Below are 19,543 nucleotides of genomic sequence, written 5' to 3'. Positions count from 1 at the left end.
TAACTCGGAGAATAAATATTCTTTTTCAGAAAGATCTGTTTAAATTAACTTCATATTGTTGCCATCCTCGTCACTGAAATAGTTTTTGTGATGTCTAGTAATTATGAGAGATTTAATTTAAGAATTACGTTCAAAAATACCTTATATTTAAAGTACTATTTTTAAAAACACTAATTAAGAAATTCATTCTTTTTTATTAAGGATTATACAGATTAATTAAATTTCTTGATTTTTAAGAGATCATTTAGAAATACCATTTGATATATTTTATACTATCATAATTCTGGAACCCAAATAGGCCAAATGATCCGTGAGGAGGATTAGAAATTAAGAGGATAAAGAAATCAAGTATCTTGGAGCTAGAGTGGACAAATACTTTTTGATTCACCCACAAAAAGAACATTATAACAATGTATTAATCAAAATCTTGAAAAGATTGTACAAAAACGGGTCATTTTTTTTTCGAAAAATTATAATCCACCTTCTAGGAGATTTCAGAATTGTTTTCTAAGTTAAAAATTTGGACCGGGTAAAAGTGCCTTCAAAACAATTGAAAATAAATGAGGCTCTGGAATGACGTAAGAAAGCGAAATAATAATTAGAAGTCCGAAAACTGAGATATATGGAGAACCTCTTAGAAAATCATCCTATAATTAGTCATCCATCAACTCACATTAATAGAAAATTTGTAAATTGAAATATTTTTTTTTTAATTAGCTGTGATATCAAACATCTATGAATTCTTTTAAATAGACAATCCTTGGTAGAACTAAGGCTAAATTACCTTTTCGGTAGATATTTGAAGATTAAATTTTTCCTTTATTTTTTTTTTTGTATTTGATAATGAATTTGGTCATCCTACTGTTTTCTTTTTCTACATTTGATTTGTAACAAAACGGAAGAGTAATTAGCAGGTTGGAATTGCAGAATTTTAATATTTTTTGCATGCAGTTTTTAGACTCAGGTACGAAGGCCATCAGGCGCAGGCAAGAGAGCTACTAAGCTAAAAACTGGATCTCATAATAGAAGCGACTTCAACTGCTTTCTGCAATACTCCTTCAAAGATTTAGAACAATTGTATAAAAGGTCTAGAGGCCAAAGGATGTAGAGAGAGTTATATACTTGTTTTATATTTCCTGTGATTACAACCCAGTCGTAGAACTTACCGGTCACGTCCAGAGCAGTCATATTGCAACTCCGGAAATATCTGCGCTTTGCTTTTTTAGAGCGCAGTGGCTAAGAAGCAGAGCATTGAGCGGATGAGGAGTTTACATAATTGAAATGGATAGACAGGTAGTAATAAAAGATACTGAATGAAAGAATGGCTTATGATAGCCACATTCTCAAACTCAAGAATACTTCAATCCCAAAAGAGTTTTGTACAGCTTTCACATTTATTTTTATTTAAAAACTATTTTCCGAATTCGTAAAAAAAAAAAAAGAGAAATTAGTTTTAACGATATTTTTTAACGAGCCAAACACATTTAGGTTCTTTATATTCCCAATCTGTAAAACAATATAATTCAGATAATTATGAACAATTAAAATTTTTGGTATAATTGGTCACATATGTTTATTTAAAGTAAATTTAATGTATATTTAAAGTTTATAATTTATGTTTAGTGCAAAACAATTTCTAGAAAGAACTTTCATATTAAAACTTGCAGCTTTTGAAATTATACTAAAGTTTTTGACTAAAAAATTATCTTGCTGTAAGTTTCTGAAATTCTATCATTTCCTGTAATTAAAATTAGTAAATTTCTATAATCTAACAAAGAGACAATTCTGAGAGCAGCCAGCTGCAAATGAGCTCGGAATTTCTGCGATATGAATCCACACTCCAACAATCTTAAACATCTCCATTTGAAGCTACTTAATTTTTGTTTTTTTCCTTCTTCTTTAGGTCTCTTGCTCTAAGAAAAACCCCCATTTAAAATGATCAGTATTGGAACATAGAGAAAATTTAAATATTAAGCAACGTTTGTTTTCAAGAACCTTCCACTGCTTAGACAATTACATTGAATGTGATGAATATTACATGTTGCCCTTAATTTGTTGCTATATTTTGTTCTAAGCTATAATGTTGAATCTCTTAGAAAGGAAATAATACGTTCATAGTTTTTTAATGCAAATCATTACTATGTTGGCAAATGTTTCTTTTCAAACGATCTTAGAATCTCAAAGCATAAAATCTGACTAAGAAAAAGGGAAAGTTAAAAAAAAAAAAAGGAGATAAATTCTCTCTTAAGAACAGGAGATTTGAAGATCCTCAAGAAACTTTGTCTTAGTCCCCCAAGAAGTGAAAGAATCTTATATCTTATGAGGTAGAGTTTAATTTAAGGAACATTTGAGAAAAAAGGAAGAAAAATAGCTAGAACATAAAATGTTAAAAAGCTCAACACAATAAAGCAAAATGGACAAGACTGAAGGAGGGAGGTACTAGAAAAAATTAGAATCTCTCCATTAATCTCCGCTTCATATTGAGTCATCAATCAGAATGTGAACTTCATGTAGAGTGCTAATCCATTGGTTCCCTGTTACTGCGATGTAGTAAGATATCCAGAAAATGGATGAATTCTACAAAATGAAAGAATTAAACAAAAATAAAACAGGTTGAATATAAAAAAATAAAACAAAACTTTAACAATATAATTTCATATTAATGCTTAACAAAAAATAATCTCAATAATATATTTTAAAATGTAGTTATTAAAATAATAATAGTGTTTATTTATTACTGAGGTACTTTAGAGGTAAATGATGCTAGATATAAACGCAGAATACATAGTTAACCAAAACCGTCCCAACATGGCTAACATAGAAGGTAATAAAGAGAGAATCCTTAGATAAAATAAACAATGAAAGAAATAAATGAAGTATTTTTGTGTAAATAGTGCTCATAAAATAGTAAACTAATTGCAGTTTTTTTTTTGTAGTAATTATGTACTACAGTTGCCAAAGCAATAAATTTATTTTTAATCACACATTACGAAAAATAAACTGTTATTTTAGGGATATAATTTGTATTTTACAAAGCAAAGGTGAACATTGTTTCTGGTAACGTTATATTTCCAAATATATGAATAAATATGGCTTAAAATGAATTACTACAAATTTCAAAATAAACGACACACATCTTTCATATTATCTCAAGAGATCACTAGGGAACTTTGCTTTTCAATTCTGGCTTTTGTTTCATGAATATCGCTATCGGCATTATTATTATTATTATTTGTTTGTTAAAATGAAAAATAACTGACGTTAAACCTTAAATGGTTCCAATGTTATGCACTAACATTCTTCCAATCACTAACTCACTATTAATAATTATTAACAATTAATACTTGTTAAAACCTTCTCAGGTACTATTTCAATAGTCTTAATTTTAAACCAGGGAACACTTCCTTTAACTACTTTTAAAAGTAATTCATTACTACCTTGACAATTTTGGTACACTTCCATTATTTCAGTATCAGTACACTTAAATCTGAAAACGTTTTTCAAATTTAGACGGTAACATGAAATATATAACAAACAAGTTTAAAATTAAAATAAAAATATTCTAATTTCATTTCTGTGTGTGATATAAAAAATGTGAAAAATTAAATTTAAAGTTGCTAATCAATAGATAACGTTCTAAATGATCCTTGCATATTATCTGTGATTTTCTTCTTTTGTGGTCTCTTTTTTAAATCTGCCACGAGGTCACCACTCTCTTTTAACCAAACTGAATAATCACTCTTCATTAACTTGTAATGTTCTTCTGCGAATTAAAAAACAAAAAATTAGTAAAATATTAAAATAAATATGAAACTCTTAATTTCCAGCTTCTGTATTAATTTTCTTAAATCCATTTTCTCTATCTATTTTTTTTCTGCAAAGATATCTTATTCGCATATAAATGTCAAAGTTTTGTCAGCAATGATAAGCATTGTTGAATGAGATAACATAAGGCGCTTCACATCTTAGCGAAATGTTATGATGAGAATAATTTTCCTAAAAATGGGCTAGTTTCCCCTTTTAAGGAGAAGAATGACTGTACTGACCATTAGACAGAACACTAATTAATATACCAAAATTGCAGTTTGAGCATTCAGTCTGTGTTTGTACCCAGTTTGGCGGGGGTATATCTCTTTGTGAGGTTCAGCAGCTTTTTTCCCTTTGCGGAAATAAAAAAGTAAAATATGCCGAAAATGTTCGTTTCTGCACTCCATTTGAAATGGACCAACAAGTAAGGGTTTTGGAAAAAGCACGCACAACTTGTTTCTAAAGTAACCTCAATATTACCTTTACTATATAATAAGGCAAAGTACGCCACCAACACGACTAATTAAAACAATGAAGGTCCGCTCCCTGTGAGTGAAAACCGAAATGACTTAGTTGCCAACCCATTAACTTAAAATGGTCGAATTGTGTCAACAGAGACACGAAAGACAAATGATTTTACGAGGTGTGTTCAAAAAGTAACGGGAATTTTTAAATTTCGCGGGTTTGGAGAGTCTGATTGTAAAAATTTTTTTTTTATTATGTTGGTACACATGCCCCTGAAGTACGATAAAATTTTCAGTAATATTCATTGTTTACTTCTTAAGTGGCAGCCGTTAAGGTTAGACGTGTTTTTCGAGCTTGGCGATTTTTGTTTGTTAAAAAAAATGGATCAAAAAATTTGTATTAAATTTTGCGTAAAAAATGAAATAAAGTGTGTGAAATGTTAATAAAGGCATATGGTGAGTCTGCTATGAGTAAAACAAGGATTTACGAGTGGTATAAGCGTTTCCAAGATGGCCGCGAAAACGTTGAAGATGACGAACGACCTGGACGTCCAAGCACATCAACAACCGATGAAAACGTGAAAAAAGTGAAAGAAATGGTTATGAACGATCGCCGAATCACAATCAGAGAAGTCGCTGATGATGTTGCCATATCAATTGGCTCATGCCATGAAATTTTTTCGGATGTTTTGGGTATGAAACGTGTGGCAGCAAAATTTGTTCCAAAATTGTTGAATTTCGAACAAAAACAGCGGAGAATGGAAGTTGCTCAAGAGTCACTCAATGAAGTCGACAACGATGCGGATCTACTGAAACGTGTTATAACAGGTGACGAAACATGGGTTTACGGATATGATGTCGAAACTAAGGCTCAATCGTCCCAGTGGAGGCATTCTGGATCGCCAAGACCGAAAAAGGCTCGACAAGTGCGGTCGAATGTGAAGGTTATGCTCACTGTGTTCTTCGATTTTAATGGCATAGTGCATCATGAATTCTTGCCACAAGGTCAAACAATCAATAAGGAGTACTACCTACAAGTTCAACGCCGATTGCGTAAAGCAATCCGAAAAAAACGCCCGGATTTGAGGCAAAACAATTCATGGATTTTGCACCACGATAATGCACCTGCTCACACTTCATTGCTTGTTCGTGAATTTTTGGCCAAAAACAAAACTTTAACGATGCCCCAGCCTCCATATTCGCCAGACATGGCTCCATGTGACTTTTTTCTATTTCCAAACATAAAGAGAACATTAAAAGGCCGTCGTTTTACAAGCATAGATGACATTAAAAGCGAATCGCTGAAAGAGCTGAAAGCTATCACAAAGATCGAGTTTCAGAAGTGTTTCGAGGATTGGAAAAAGCGCTGGCACAAGTGTATTGTATGCGAAGGGGACTACTTTGAAGGCGACAATATTAATGTAGATGAATAAATAAATATTTTTTTCAAAAAACGAAAATTCCCGTTACTTTTTGAACACACCTCGTACATGCCATTACTGGGAATTTGATATTTACACAAATTTTTATGTAAATCTGCTTAAAGCCAGAATGTAATTAAACTATATTTATATGTTTATACCATGAAGAAATGATCCAGATTTGCAGTCACCACCATATTCTTCAGGTAGTAATTCAAGAGGAACGAACTTTTTAAGTGTATCCATACTGCTGTGTAGGTGCAACTGAAAATCATTAAAATGTATAATACCAAAATTGCAATTGTTATTTAAAAACTAATAATTGTCGCCTATTTCTACACCTAAATGCGTCCCAGTCAAATCAAATCAGACCTGTCTTAAACATGTTACTTAAAATATATATTGTAAATTATTTTTATTGCATCATATTTGATCAAACAATCGCAGAAATAATCATACAATAATTTCTTATTGTCAAACCATAAAAATATTTTATGGTAGGCGAGCTTAGTATTTTTTTTTTTTTTTAGAGCTGGTAAATACAAATAAAATCATGTAATTTCCACGACATTAATTTTAAAAAAGAAATAAATCCTAAAAATAACATAACTACTTTATTCCATACAGAAATAGTACTAGAAGTAGCCTTTTATTTGTCAATACATTACAGATTGTATAATTAAATAGAAATATACACCTTTATAAACAATAAAGGATCTTCCATGATCGTCATTCAAAATAGGGTTTACTGCTTTTACATGTTCAGAGTCTATTAAATGTAATTCATTCGCCAATACAAGTAAAAATAGCTCATTCATCTCAGATTTTTTATCAATGGAAAATTCATTATAAAATAAAAGTCGATGCTGTACAATTTAAGACTTCAGATAAACTGTGATCTTATAAGTTTAAACTTTTCCAATTTACACATTTTTTAGGTTGAGAGGTAAAATTGCCTTGGCATTGCTTTTCTTCAATAGCGTCTCAACTGGTTTATGGCTTTATTTATTTTTATTTAAGCCTATTCAGTCTGTTATAATGTACACATCTCCCCAAAATAACGAATATTGCAAATCAATCCAAAAAATATAAAATAATTTACCAGTTTTACTAATTCCGATTGCATTAACGGCTTAATCAAGGTGAGCACTTTATCCATAAATGATGCTGTATTCAATACATGGACACCTTTCAATCGAACTGGATGACAATCCTGAAAAAAATGAATTTTTGTCACAATTCCAAAAGTTAATGATAAAGTATTTGATTATAAGGCAAATTACAATAAAAATAAAGCACTCATTTTTTGTCTAAATATTATGGTGTATAAATTAAAAACATGTATTAAAATTCATAATTGTTGTTTCTAATTTCTTACTTAAATACAGCTTCATGACTGAAGAGTATAAAATAATAGTTCAACTGTGGGGAAACAGGATTTGATGAAGATCCTTAATAATAGAATACACGTTTGATAATTTCAGCACTACTTATTACGAGATAGGTTTTATCCTAGGTAATGTGGAGGGTAAGCAGAATTAGTTGAAATTAATGTCTCTAGCAAATAGAGAAATTATCGAGATATCATTTATACTTCAGGTTTTTATCCATGGACCCCCCTCATGAAATGTAATTTAATGTTTTTCAAGATAATTTGCTTCTGCAGAATTTCTACAATATAAAAAATCAGCTTATTAGAGTATTAGAAAAATTGAAAGGTAACAACCAAAATAAATAATGGTTATACACGCAATTCTACAGTTCTACTGCAATAAATGTGTATAGTATCAACGAATAACACATGGTATTAATGTGCTTCATTTTGAAGTACAGATAGGATTCGAGCATTACTCATCAAATCGATTAATATTCAAAAATATACTAAAAAGAAGCGAATGCACTAAAAGAGTAACGTAAACAGCAACAAAAAAAATCCAACCTTCTACGATATGATAACTGAAATCCACTCATTATTTACGTTTATACTTTATATAAAATATTTGTTAAGTGTGTGAGAAAATATAGGCTTCATTACAATGTAGTTTTATAATATCAAAATGGCTGTACAAAAATAAAAATATAAACATCTAAGGCCACTGGCACCCAGTGCCTTCTCAGTGCGTCCTCCGACTAGCGTTCTCACGCTACGGTTAACACGGACAGTGAGCAGAAGGGGAAAATCTAAGAGCCTAACTATATCATAACTATTCGATTATTTAACCCGTTGCTTAAAAAATAATGGCTAAATTTCAAATAAATCTTACCTGTATGTATAACATAAATGTTTTGACTAGATACATCACAGTGGACACTCTAGCAAGATGACTAAGAGTACAGCCCTTCATGTCAAACAGAACTATATAACCTAAAACAAAAAGAACGTAATGATAAATTTAGAAAATAAAAGTATTAGATTAGTGACTCTATAATTCAACGTGGAATTTTCTCTCAATGATTCATGAGCTCAATGGAGGGAAAATCCTCTCTTGAAAGAGGCCTAATTTTTAAATTATTACAGTTTAAGAGCGAAATTCCTCATTATAGGTACAGGTATATGGATCTCCCATAAAAAGTCAAAGAAAATTTGCAAAAAGAAAAAAAAATGGCTTTTTAAGGTATGAGTTATTCATTACGACCAGAATAAGATTAATGTTTAAAATTCTTAATCGTCACGGATTAAATTCCCAAATTTATAACGTTCAATTCACGAGAACTGTTTTTACTATAAAAATATCTCTGTCTCTCATTTGTTCAATGAATACATTTAAGTGCTATGATTTATAGAAGATTACTAATGTTTAAGTTGAAGCATAAACAACATTTTGCAGATATACATGCAGATAAGGATTCAATAAATCAACATAAAGCTACAATAGTGAATTTCTAATACGTACATTAAGCATAACTACGATACTCCATAGAACATTATTCTAACCTGGAACAATTCCATCTTCAGAGATTCTCACATCATTGAACGCGAAGAAAACTCTCATTCCTTCTTGAAAAATGAATTTAGAGGGATCATTATCTTTCAAACGATAAAGTAATATTTTATAACCTTCTGGCGATGTCTTTGGTAATGGTGAAAGTTCACTGTAAAAAAAAAAAAAGATTACAAAATAAGAATCTAATATTTGTAAAAGTAATTAGGAAGTAAGCAGGTCCTTAAATTTAGAAATTTATTAAATTGAATATGAGAGAAGCAGTAAATTGAACACAGCACTTGTTAAAAGTTTAAATTTGGGGTTAATTATTTAACATTAAAATTCTTAAGGGTGTTTTAATTCCCCTTAAGGCCACTGGAATAATAATAATGTAGCTCAGGAACAAGTTCAGTCAGAAGAAACCCAAAGTACTCAGATTGATTATGCATAATAATTTTAATTATTTTTCTCATGTTGGTATGGGCACAAATTCATTTTATTCATCAGTTATTTGACTGTGAAGCCCACCGGCAAAAATAGACCTTTTATTACTTTTTATTCAGAAGAAATAATATTTAAATATAGTGCAAGCATAACATGAAATGAGCTACATATATATCCAGAGTTTGTAGGTAGCATTAGTTACTAAAATTAATCGCTAGATGGCAGAGTGGTACAGTTTTTCTTCTGATTAGTGAAATGAAGCGAGTTAAAAAATGAAGAAACCTAATACAAAAGCCATAAGCAAAATTTAATCAACACATTATTGGTGTGTTCTAAGAACAAACATAATAATTTTTTCAGATTTAATTTTTGATATCTTTTAAAGTTTGTAAATATGAACCAGCACTCATTAGAATCCCGATTTAACGGAGTATTCACCAAGTATAAAGAGGAATCCTCATAATTCATGCAACAAATTATTCTGCTGTCCATTAACAGACCTAAAGATCTTAAAAATTAGGATTAAACGGAAATGAATGTGATGGAAATTGCAAAGTGAATATGTAGTTTTAAATTATTAATAAATAAATGTATTTCCTAATTCAGTGCTATTTTATTTAAGGACTAGGAATAAGAATCTTAGACAAGGTTACCAATGTTGCTAAAGGTAATATAAAAACGCTTTTTATTATGTTATTATTAATTTTTTTTATGGTATTTCTGGTTTTTATTCGAGGCGCATCAAAATCCGTGTCCATTAGAGCTCTTATCCATTTCAGTATACTGCTGTCTTCCATTCAGTGTTTCCTATCCAGACTATCTCACTTTTATGAAACCAATCAGTCCATGTGAATATAAAATTGAAAAACAATTGTCGACACCATTTTTTGGAAAAATTTCCAAAAAAAAAAAACTACTCTTAAAGTAAACCAGTCTTTCGGATGACCACCAAGGTACAATGGAGTACTGTTTTAGCCACAGTCGACCACTTTAGCATAAATATGTTAATTTTATCATATGCCTCATACTTTGAATGAGTTTCACGTAAACTAGCGTTTTATTATTAAGTAAAATAAATTCAATTATTGAAGGAATACATTTTTAAATAAATAATAATATATCTTTCTAGCTGGAACTTAGCTTAAAATTGACTCCACACCTGAATAAGGACATTTTTCTTTACTGTATCAATATGATAATGGATGGTATCAAATAAAGTAAAAACATTTTTTCTGCAACCATGTAGGGAAGTTCTCATTACTCAATTAAAATCAGCTGTGTAATGCCCAACTTCCCACACTAGTGGGGGGAAATTCCCATTAGTGTCACTTTCCGCACAAGTGAGTGGAAAAACTTTATTGTGCTTCCTTGATATAAGAAGTTTTGTTATTAACATAAATATTTTCTGTAAAACTCTAATAAGCTTATTTAAATTTATTTTATTTAAATAATTAAAAAATAAAATAAAAATTGAAAGGAATATAGAAATAAAAATAATACTTTAATAAATAATTAGATATTTTTAATTATAACAGTTAAAAAGGTTATAGTGTTACCTTATAGAAATTTAAAATGGATTCTAGTGATGCCTGTTTAGAAAACACTCCTCCATCAATAAAAGAAACAGCAGAAAATGTAATAAGTAATGTAAATACGTAAGTAATGTAAATAATTGTAATATAACAATAAATGTTTATAATAAATAAATTACTTTTTGTAGACTGTAAAAATGAAATTTTTAATTTTATTAGTTAATAAATGGTTGCAGAAAAAATATAATATTTAACTCTAGTGTAAAGTATTTTCCTCACACTCGGCAATTTGCACTTGCACTCGCATCGCTTCGCTCGCTCGTGCGTGCAAACCCTGCCTCGCGTGAGGAAAAGTACTACTTTCCACACTTGTTAAATAAATAACTATTTATTAACATTAGATTATTCTGTAGGATAAACTGATTTTTTTTTCTTTTAATAAAATAATAAAACAAATATGGAAAAGTGAATACATGTGTAGTGTAAAAACACCTTTTTAGTTCGGTTTCAGTCCGCTAAACATGGTAGCTGTTGCTTGACAAAATAATTATTAGATTACACAGGAAGAACCTAAAAAACTATTTTCAGGAAAACATGCTAAGGAAGAAAAAACTATTTTGTTGTCAACATCAGATTGGCAGCAGAGATTTTTTGTTGAAGAAGTTTACTTAGAAATAAATTTCGAATAAGGAGGGATTTCATCTTATGAAATTATGAATAGAATTATAACTGTGTTAAAAATTTAGTTTCAAATTAGGTACGCTAATAACAAAATATGATAGATGAATAACTACTATTTAATCAATATGTTGAGGGTAGGGTTCTCTTTTACCTTTGTATTTTATATGCTACAAATACTTTTGTTACAAGGCGCCACGATAGCCGAGCCGTTAGAGGCGAGACGTGCAAAACTTATGTTTTATGGTACTAGGTCCGATTTCCGGTCTAAGCCTTGGATTTATTTTAACCAGTTAAGCGCGGAATTTAATTTTAAAAACTCCCCACAGAATTAAAATCAGACAATGACGGGTGTCGAACGCAGGGCAAAACAACCAAAAGTTTACAACAACGTAGTAATAGTCACTGCAAGCACTTTTTCTGCAATCTCTGGGACTTGAGATTATAGAGCATTCTGTGCATTTCAAAATCTTGCATCGCTTCACGTATGAATTGCCTAGTTAACTAGGGACGCAAGAGCTTTTACAAAGGAAGAATAGAGCCTTGAATTCTGTGCAAAATGAAATCATGCTCGTACTGAGGTCTGAACCTCTATCTAAGGTAAAAACGGCATTGGACAAGGGTTGAAAGCTTCTATTTGTGGGCGTAATTCCCAATCTCTAATGAGGAGACCAAACATGTACCAACCACTTATCATTTGGCTGGCTCCCACCACCCACTCCGAATAAGATACTTGGCAGTTCTATTGGTAAGATAAAGGAAACATCCCACCAAATAATATTCTTATTGTATTTTATTAAAATTTCGGGTTTTTATAGTTAATGGCAATTTTATATTTTGCACAACGAGTATACAAGTCAAACGAACCGAAACAGAGATTTGGTTTGACGTCTTTGGCTTAACTAGTTAATTTTAATATGAGAATTTTGTAGTAAAGTATGATTGCTAATCGCCTCCGTCCACGACACCTAAATGGTAGTTGGACGTAAAGCCCCGCCTGAAAAATTAAGCATGACTTAAACTTCTTACTCTTTGCCCTTCATCTCTTCAGAAACAGTTAGTACTTTTATTTCGTAAAGATTATTAAGTTTTTGCGACTTCCGCATAAATACTTCAAATTCACCTATTGGCAAATCATTTTAGTTAATTAATTAGTTTAATTAATTTTTTGAGAGGTACCTGAGGAGATTGAATTCAGGGGTAAATGTAGGTAACAAAACGCAGTATTGAATACAGTTGAAGCTGTAATCATTTTCAACATTGAATTTATTATGCCAAGCCAAACGAAGATTTTGGTAGACATAAATTATATTCTTGACATTACGTCCTAAAATATTATAATTTTTCTTATAAATTATATAAATAAAAATTGTTCAAAATCTCCGAAAGTTCTTCACCGATAGCTTTGAAATTTTGCCACAAGGTTGTGTTCGTGCGTTTTTTTTTTTTTTTTTTTTTTGGCGCATCAACAGCTGAGGTCATTAGCGCCCGGAGCTTTTTCCAGTGCACTGCCGGCCTCCGGACAGTGTTCTCTCGTTACAGACAACACTGTCCATCACCGGACAGTGAGCTGTAAGAAGCTCCTAGGAAGAGAAAATCTAAGGGTCAGCTGCTGGATTCGAACCCGGGACCTCCGCGTGGGAGTCCAGTATGCTAACCTCATAGCTAATCCGTGTGTTCGTGCGTGTTTATATAAGTTATATTATTTTATTGAACAACTGTGTTTTTAAAAACTTTATTTTTAAATACACACAACCATAAAGAAATACAAAATTGATTGATAGTTAATATTCACTTAACTACAGCAATTAGGGAACTCCAATGTCCATACTCTATGAAGGTGCAATAAGAATTAAATTATAATTATGATCTTTGAATATAATATGTGTTACATACAAACATGACATGGAGGGTGTTTCTAGGAAATGCGCACGTGTGCACTTATGATGGCGTTGCAAGAATTCTGTGCATCTGCTCAATCATTGAAAGAGAAGTTAACATTAAAATATAACAAACTATAACTTATATGTACGAGGGGGTACCCAAAAAAAAACCGGAATTATTTTTTAAAAGCTATTTATTTACAAATTTTTTACAGAACAACCTTATCCCCTTCAAAATACTCTCCATTACAACTAATACATTTGTCCCACCGGTGCTTCCACTGTTCGAAACATTTTTTGTAGTCATCTTTAGAAATGGCTGACAGCTCCTTCTTCGTTTTTTTCTTGACCTCTTCAATGTTGTCAAATCGGTGACCTTTCATGCCCTTTTTCATGCGTGGAAATAAGAAAAAGTCGCACGGAGCCAGGTCAGGCGAGTAAGGTGCGTGGGGCAGCGGAACCATGCCATTTTTAGCCAAAAACTGTGTAACAGAGATGGCTGTGTGTGCAGGTGCATTGTCGTGGTGGAAGAACCAGTCTCCTGTTTGCCACAAATCGGGTCTTTTTTGGCGAACACTATTGCGCAATCTTTTCAAAACTTCCAAATACAAGGTTTGATTGACGGTCTGACCTGGGGGGGCAAACTCTGAATGGACTACGCCTTTGGCATCAAAAAAGCAAATCAGCATTGTTTTGATGTTTGACTTGACTTGACGACATTTTTTTGGTCGGGGTGAAGATGACGTCTTCCATTGGCTGGACTGTTGCTTTGTTTCTGGGTCATAACCATAGCACCATGACTCATCACCAGTAATGACCTTTGACAGAAAGTCTGGATCAGTTTCAAGCTGTTGTTTCAAAGCACGACATGTTTCAACTCGATGTTCTTTTTGATTGTCAGTCAGAACTCGAGGAACAAACTTGGCAGCAACCCTTTTCATCCCCAAATCTTCCGTTAAAATTCGCTGAACCGAGCTCCAAGATAACCCACTACTCTCTGACAGTTGATCAATTGTCTGTCGACGGTCTGTGAACACCAGCTCTCGAATTTTTTCAACATTTTCGTCGATTCGGGCAGTTGATGGACGTCCAGAACGAGGTTTGTCATCAATCGACATGTCGCCATTTTTAAACCGAGTAAACCACTCGTATACTTGAGTTTTTCCCATAGCGTCATCTTTGTAAGCTGTTTTCAACATTAAAACACTTTCAGCAGCATTTTTGCCGAGTAGAAAACAAAATTTCAGAGCTGCACGTTGTTCACTTAAACTTGCCATCATAAAAAACGAAAAAAGAACAAAACAGCGCTGGTAAAAACAATCACTGCAGATGAACAGAACAAGACAGGCAGACAACACAGGCAGGACTGAACTGGCAAGGAATTGCGCTATACACGTCTAGCGGCAGAAATGCGTACTACATAAGCTCCATGCACGGCAACGCAATTCCGGTTATTTTTGGGTACCCCCTCGTATATGTACCTATTATATAGATGTGCAACAAATAAACCTGAATCGACCGGATAAAACGTTAGCTGCTTTCTTCACGTTATGTCAAAATGAGAAGCGAAAATGATAGTAATTACAAAAACTTATAGAATACTAAGTATACTTCGAGTTTTAAAAGTGCTGATAATTATAATTCATTTTTAACTGGATGTCCTTTCAACTTTAGGTTACAAAATTGAAATAATGAAATAACATTCACGATGCACTTTCGTCAGTATTTACAATGTATTAATTGTAATGAATGGATTTACTTAATGACGTAGAAACTAAAGATGTGCTGGGTGGAATACTTAGAAGAACACTACTGGACATACTAGTCCAGAAAAAGTGTTAAAGTGATGTCGCTTTATACGTGTAAGGTAATATTACGTAAACATTTTTCATAATGTTTTATTTCACTTTTACTGAACATGTTATTTACATTCCTTAATTTCTAAGAGAAAATCCTGCGTAATTAATCGTTTTCCAAGCGTTTTTGCCGATCATTTTCTTGTAACCAAACTAACTTGCAGTTTTTATTCATATGATAACAGTTACTGGGGCTTGTGCTTTTATTTTTAGACTTACACTTGAGCTTGCTTACGGCTAAGCTATGGCATAGAACACTTAAGACATTTTCCACTCATCTTTTTTTTGAAAACAGTGAAAGGAAAAAAAGCTTTATATTTGGCTTTTTTTTTTAATTTCAAACGCGCTTTAGATTCAATTTATCATGTCAGGCAATAGACAAAAAGTGAAGTTTCTGTCAACAGGCATCAACGCCAATCATTTGATATTGATTGTAAATTCTTATGCAGACTACTCGCTCTCTACAGATATTTGAGTTTAGGATTATCATTAACGCACACAAAATAAAAACAAAACTTTTAAATAAACAGTGGTGACATTTAAGAAATCGCACACATTATTTTATAACACTACAGAGGTTATAAGATCTATAAGAGTATTATTAACTTAGAAAAACTTTAACTAGATCTGGATTGCTACTTGAAATTATACCTATGGTTTCTTTAAGAAACAATTGTATTTATAAGGGCAGTGTTTTCATTGGCCAGCTTGAAACTTAACCAGTTGAACTTTTACAAAAGATGGCTTTCTACACCGCTCCCGGTTATTTGGTGAGATTAGAAACTGGCTCTGTATGTTGGTTACTAAGTGTTAAAGTCTGGTACCTAAGTGAATAACAAACAATTTTAGTACGGAATATTCAATGTACCATAACATTCTGATTCATTGTCACACCTTGTTTGGAAAAGTATAAATTGTAATTTCATCACTTAATAGTTAACAGATAATTTACTTTGGAATAGGCAAAAAGGATCGGGACTTTCAAAGTTAATATCACGACTGCGAATAATTTTTCCGGTAATTACGATTAGATTAAACGACTGCCTTGTTTCCATGACGATATGCGTAAAGATTTAATGAAACATCGCAGGAGTTCAAAACGCAACTCAAAATTGCTGAAAAATATATATCTATGGCTTAGTGCAAGAAGTGCCAATTTCAAAAAAAGGATTACGAGAGTACGTCCTCTTTGGTTTACCTGGAGGGCCCCCCAAATATTGATGCTAAATTTTGACATTGGCACTAGTAAGTTTTAGTAACTCAGTTACTACTTTGAAATTGACTTTGGCACTCCTTGCAAGAAAAATTCTGATGGTTAATATATCAAAACAGATTTTTTACTCATTTTTACCAAAATTTGACATTTGCACTTCTTGCACCAAGCCACAGATATACAGTGGAACCTCGCATAACGAGCACCTCGCTTAACGAGTAATTCGCATAACGAGTAAAACAAATTGATTCTTATAGCGAGCGATGTTTCGCATAACGATAGTTTTCTAATGACATTTCGCTGACTGCGCAGTTTTCGCTGACTCATCGAAAACTGCGCATTCTTCGATTAGTCATTCCTGTTTACGCATATGCGTTTCATATTCTCCACGTATCTAATGCACTGATACAGTCGAAACCGAACTTCACCGAATGAGTGGTGTATAGGGAAAGTCCATATAAGTGACATTTGTGTTTAAATATTGTAACGAAGTTGACCTGGGCAGAGAAGAAAGGCTTAGATTGTTCTAGGGGTTGAACGATCAAAGTGAAAATTTTCACTGATCTCCTTACGAAAACTCCAGGATCGTCAACAGACGAAAAAGAATTTAAAGCAAGCCGTGGGTGGTTTGAAAAATTCAAAAAAAGAACCGGCATTCACAGCGTTATGAGGCACGGTGAAGCAGCAAGTTCCGATAAGAAGGCAGCTGAGAACTACGTCAGCGACTTCAAAAAACTTTTGATTTCCGAGGGTTACTTGCCACAACAAATTTTTAACTGTGACGAGACAGGTCTCTTTTGGAAGAAAATGCCCAAGCGAACCTACATAACAGAAGAAGAAAAAGCATTACCCGGCCACAAGCCCATGAAAGATCGCCTCACGTTGCTGTTTTGTGCTAATGCAAGCGGTGACTTGAAAATTAAACCATTGCTGGTGTATCATTCGGAAACTCCACGAGCCTTTAAGAAATGCAACATCCACAAGAACAAACTAAATGTAATGTGGAAAGCCAATAACAAGGCTTGGGTGACACGTGACATTTTTGTTGAATAGGGTTTATAATTAAAAAGGATTAATTATGAATGTACATATTTATCTCAATTAATATATGTAATTTATATTATATTACATCATATGTACATATGTATATAATTTTTTCGAAATAAATGTTATAAAAAAAAATTTTATCAATATTTTTTTTGCATGGAACCAATTGTCCCCTTTTATTTTAATTTAAATGAAAAAAATTGTTTCGCTTAACGAGTATTTCGCTTAACGAGTATTTCGCTTAACGAGTAAGGTTCTGGAACGAATTATGCTCGTTAAGGCTGGAAACATAGTGGAGCGGCGAGCAAAGCGGCGATGATAATGAAGAGCAAAGCGGCGAAAACAAACACTAGAAATAGATAGAGTTGCTCTATCTTCGCTTTGCTCGCCACTATGCGCGGTCCCATATGTTAACTTCTGTTTGATTTCGCCGCTTTGCTCTTCGCTATCATCGCCGCTTTGCTCGCCGCTCCACTATGTTTCCAGCCTAAGCGAGGTTCGACTGTATATAGCACGTTGGTATTTTTTTGTTATTTAATTAAAAATTAATTAAATATAAGGATATTGTCGCCCGGAGCATTTTTCAGTGCACTACCGTCCTCTCGACAATGTTATCTTGTTCCATCACCGGACAGTAAGTTGTAAGAAGCTCCTAAGAAGAGAAAATCTAAGGGTCAGCAAATGGATTCGAACCCCGGATCTCCGCCAATACGCTAGAACTGCATAGCTAATCCCTAAGCTAAATCTATTTGAATAATTTAAAGAAAAAAAACAAAATATAAGAGTAAATATTTGTAAATCAGCAACAAGAGAAAGATAACATGGTGTCGCGTGCTAGAATGGGACAATTTCATAAACTGTATCCCAGACTGCTATACGACGTAGATTATGTCCGTAACAGGACAGCAGGACACTTTCTGAGGCACAACTTAATTATGCAGGCCAGATCTGAATCGTTGTACTTTAACTACAGGCCTTTTAGTATAGAGTCTGGGCAAGAGTGTACCCTGTGCAATTTATCTGAGATTGAAGACATTTTCCACTTTATTGGGATATGCCCCATCCTGGCTCCTTATAGATTACATATCTGGGGGTAGGAAAAGTTAGCCCAGGAGGATGTCATTCTTTTGCTTAATGGGAAAAATTGGAACTAACTTATGTAAATATTTAAAGGCAGCGCTATTGTACAGAAGACTGATTATGGAGGAATTTCAGTGAATTATTAATTTATTTTTTTGTAATGTTTATAAATAATTTGTAATTATTTTGGTGTAACATACTACTGATGAGATATTATTTTGTTGTGTTTCGATGTAGCAACTCGGCATGGATTTTTTTTTCACTTTTATTTTATCTTTGTATTATTTGATATACGAGGTGTGTTCAAAAAGTAACAGGAATTTTTAAATTTCGCGGGTTTGGAGAGTCTGATTGTAAATTTTTTTTTTTTATTATGTTGGTACACATGCCCCTGAAGTACGATAAAATTTTCAGTAATATTCATTGTTTACTTCTTAAGTGGCAGCCGTTAAGGTTAGACGTGTTTTTCGAGCTTGGCGATTTTTGTTTGTTAAAAAAAATGGTAAATAAAGCACTATTATTATTATTATTATTATATATTTTTTTTAAGGCGCGTCAACATCTAAGGTTATTGGCACTCGGAGCTTTTCTCAGTGCACTACCGGCCTCCGGACAGTGTTCTCTCGTTACAGACAACACTGTCCATCACCGGACAGTGAGCTGTAAGAAGCTCCTAGGAAGAGAAAATCTAAGGGTCAGCAGCTGTATTCGAACCCGGGACCTCCGCGTGGGAGTCCAGTATGCTAACCGCATAGCTAATCCGTTCCCTATTTTATTATTATTATTATTATTATTATTTTTGAATCAGTCAAGATTAACAAATAGATAATTTTCAAAATAGATTTATTTTATGGATTTTTTCTTTATTAGAACTAAATATTTAAAATTAAATTTTCAGTTATTATCAATTACAACTGATATAGTAGTGAATTCTAACATTAGTTTCAGCAGCTGACTTCTTGAAATAATTGACGATGCTTTATTATCTTAATAATGTCCACTAATTAGTGGAAATCACTGAAATAAAGGATGCTGATCAGCGGCTGAGATAGTGAAGACATTATCCGAAAGTAGGTCTTTCCGAAATTTCCGTCTTGTGTTCCTCGACGACACTTTATTTCCGAGATGAAGTTTCTAATTCTAATTCACTTGCTACTCCAAAAAAAAAGAGTGCTAAGTCTCTTAGAAATGTTC

At 32.7% G+C, this 19,543-nt stretch overlaps 1 protein-coding gene and 1 long non-coding RNA gene across 3 annotated transcripts in view; one reads left to right on the top strand and one right to left on the bottom strand.

Moving 5' to 3' along the window:
• Positions 1-1,182: 1,182 nt before the first annotated feature.
• LOC141449598 (uncharacterized) lies at positions 1,183-2,278 on the top strand. Its single transcript, XR_012455606.1, has 2 exons — positions 1,183-1,712; positions 1,904-2,278. It is a non-coding gene; the product is annotated as an uncharacterized lncRNA (long non-coding RNA).
• A 357-nt stretch (positions 2,279-2,635) lies between these two features.
• Positions 2,636-19,543, bottom strand: part of LOC141449597 (alpha-tocopherol transfer protein-like) — an 88,407-nt gene continuing 71,499 nt past the window's right edge. For both annotated transcript variants that reach the window (XM_074119157.1, XM_074119158.1), the window contains 5 exons: positions 8,628-8,785; positions 7,957-8,057; positions 6,795-6,905; positions 5,854-5,956; positions 2,636-3,763 (listed from right to left, as the gene is read on the bottom strand). In XM_074119157.1, the coding sequence (XP_073975258.1) occupies positions 3,618-3,763; positions 5,854-5,956; positions 6,795-6,905; positions 7,957-8,057; positions 8,628-8,785 (619 nt within the window). In that variant the 3' untranslated portion in view covers positions 2,636-3,617. The remainder of the gene's footprint in view (positions 3,764-5,853; positions 5,957-6,794; positions 6,906-7,956; positions 8,058-8,627; positions 8,786-19,543) is intronic.

Source organism: Rhodnius prolixus, unplaced genomic scaffold, assembly GCF_049639745.1.
Source record: "Rhodnius prolixus isolate KJV_2025 unplaced genomic scaffold, Rpr scaffold_2, whole genome shotgun sequence".
Classification (NCBI taxonomy): Eukaryota; Metazoa; Arthropoda; class Insecta; order Hemiptera; family Reduviidae; genus Rhodnius; species Rhodnius prolixus.
This window is presented reverse-complemented; position numbering and strand designations above follow the sequence as displayed.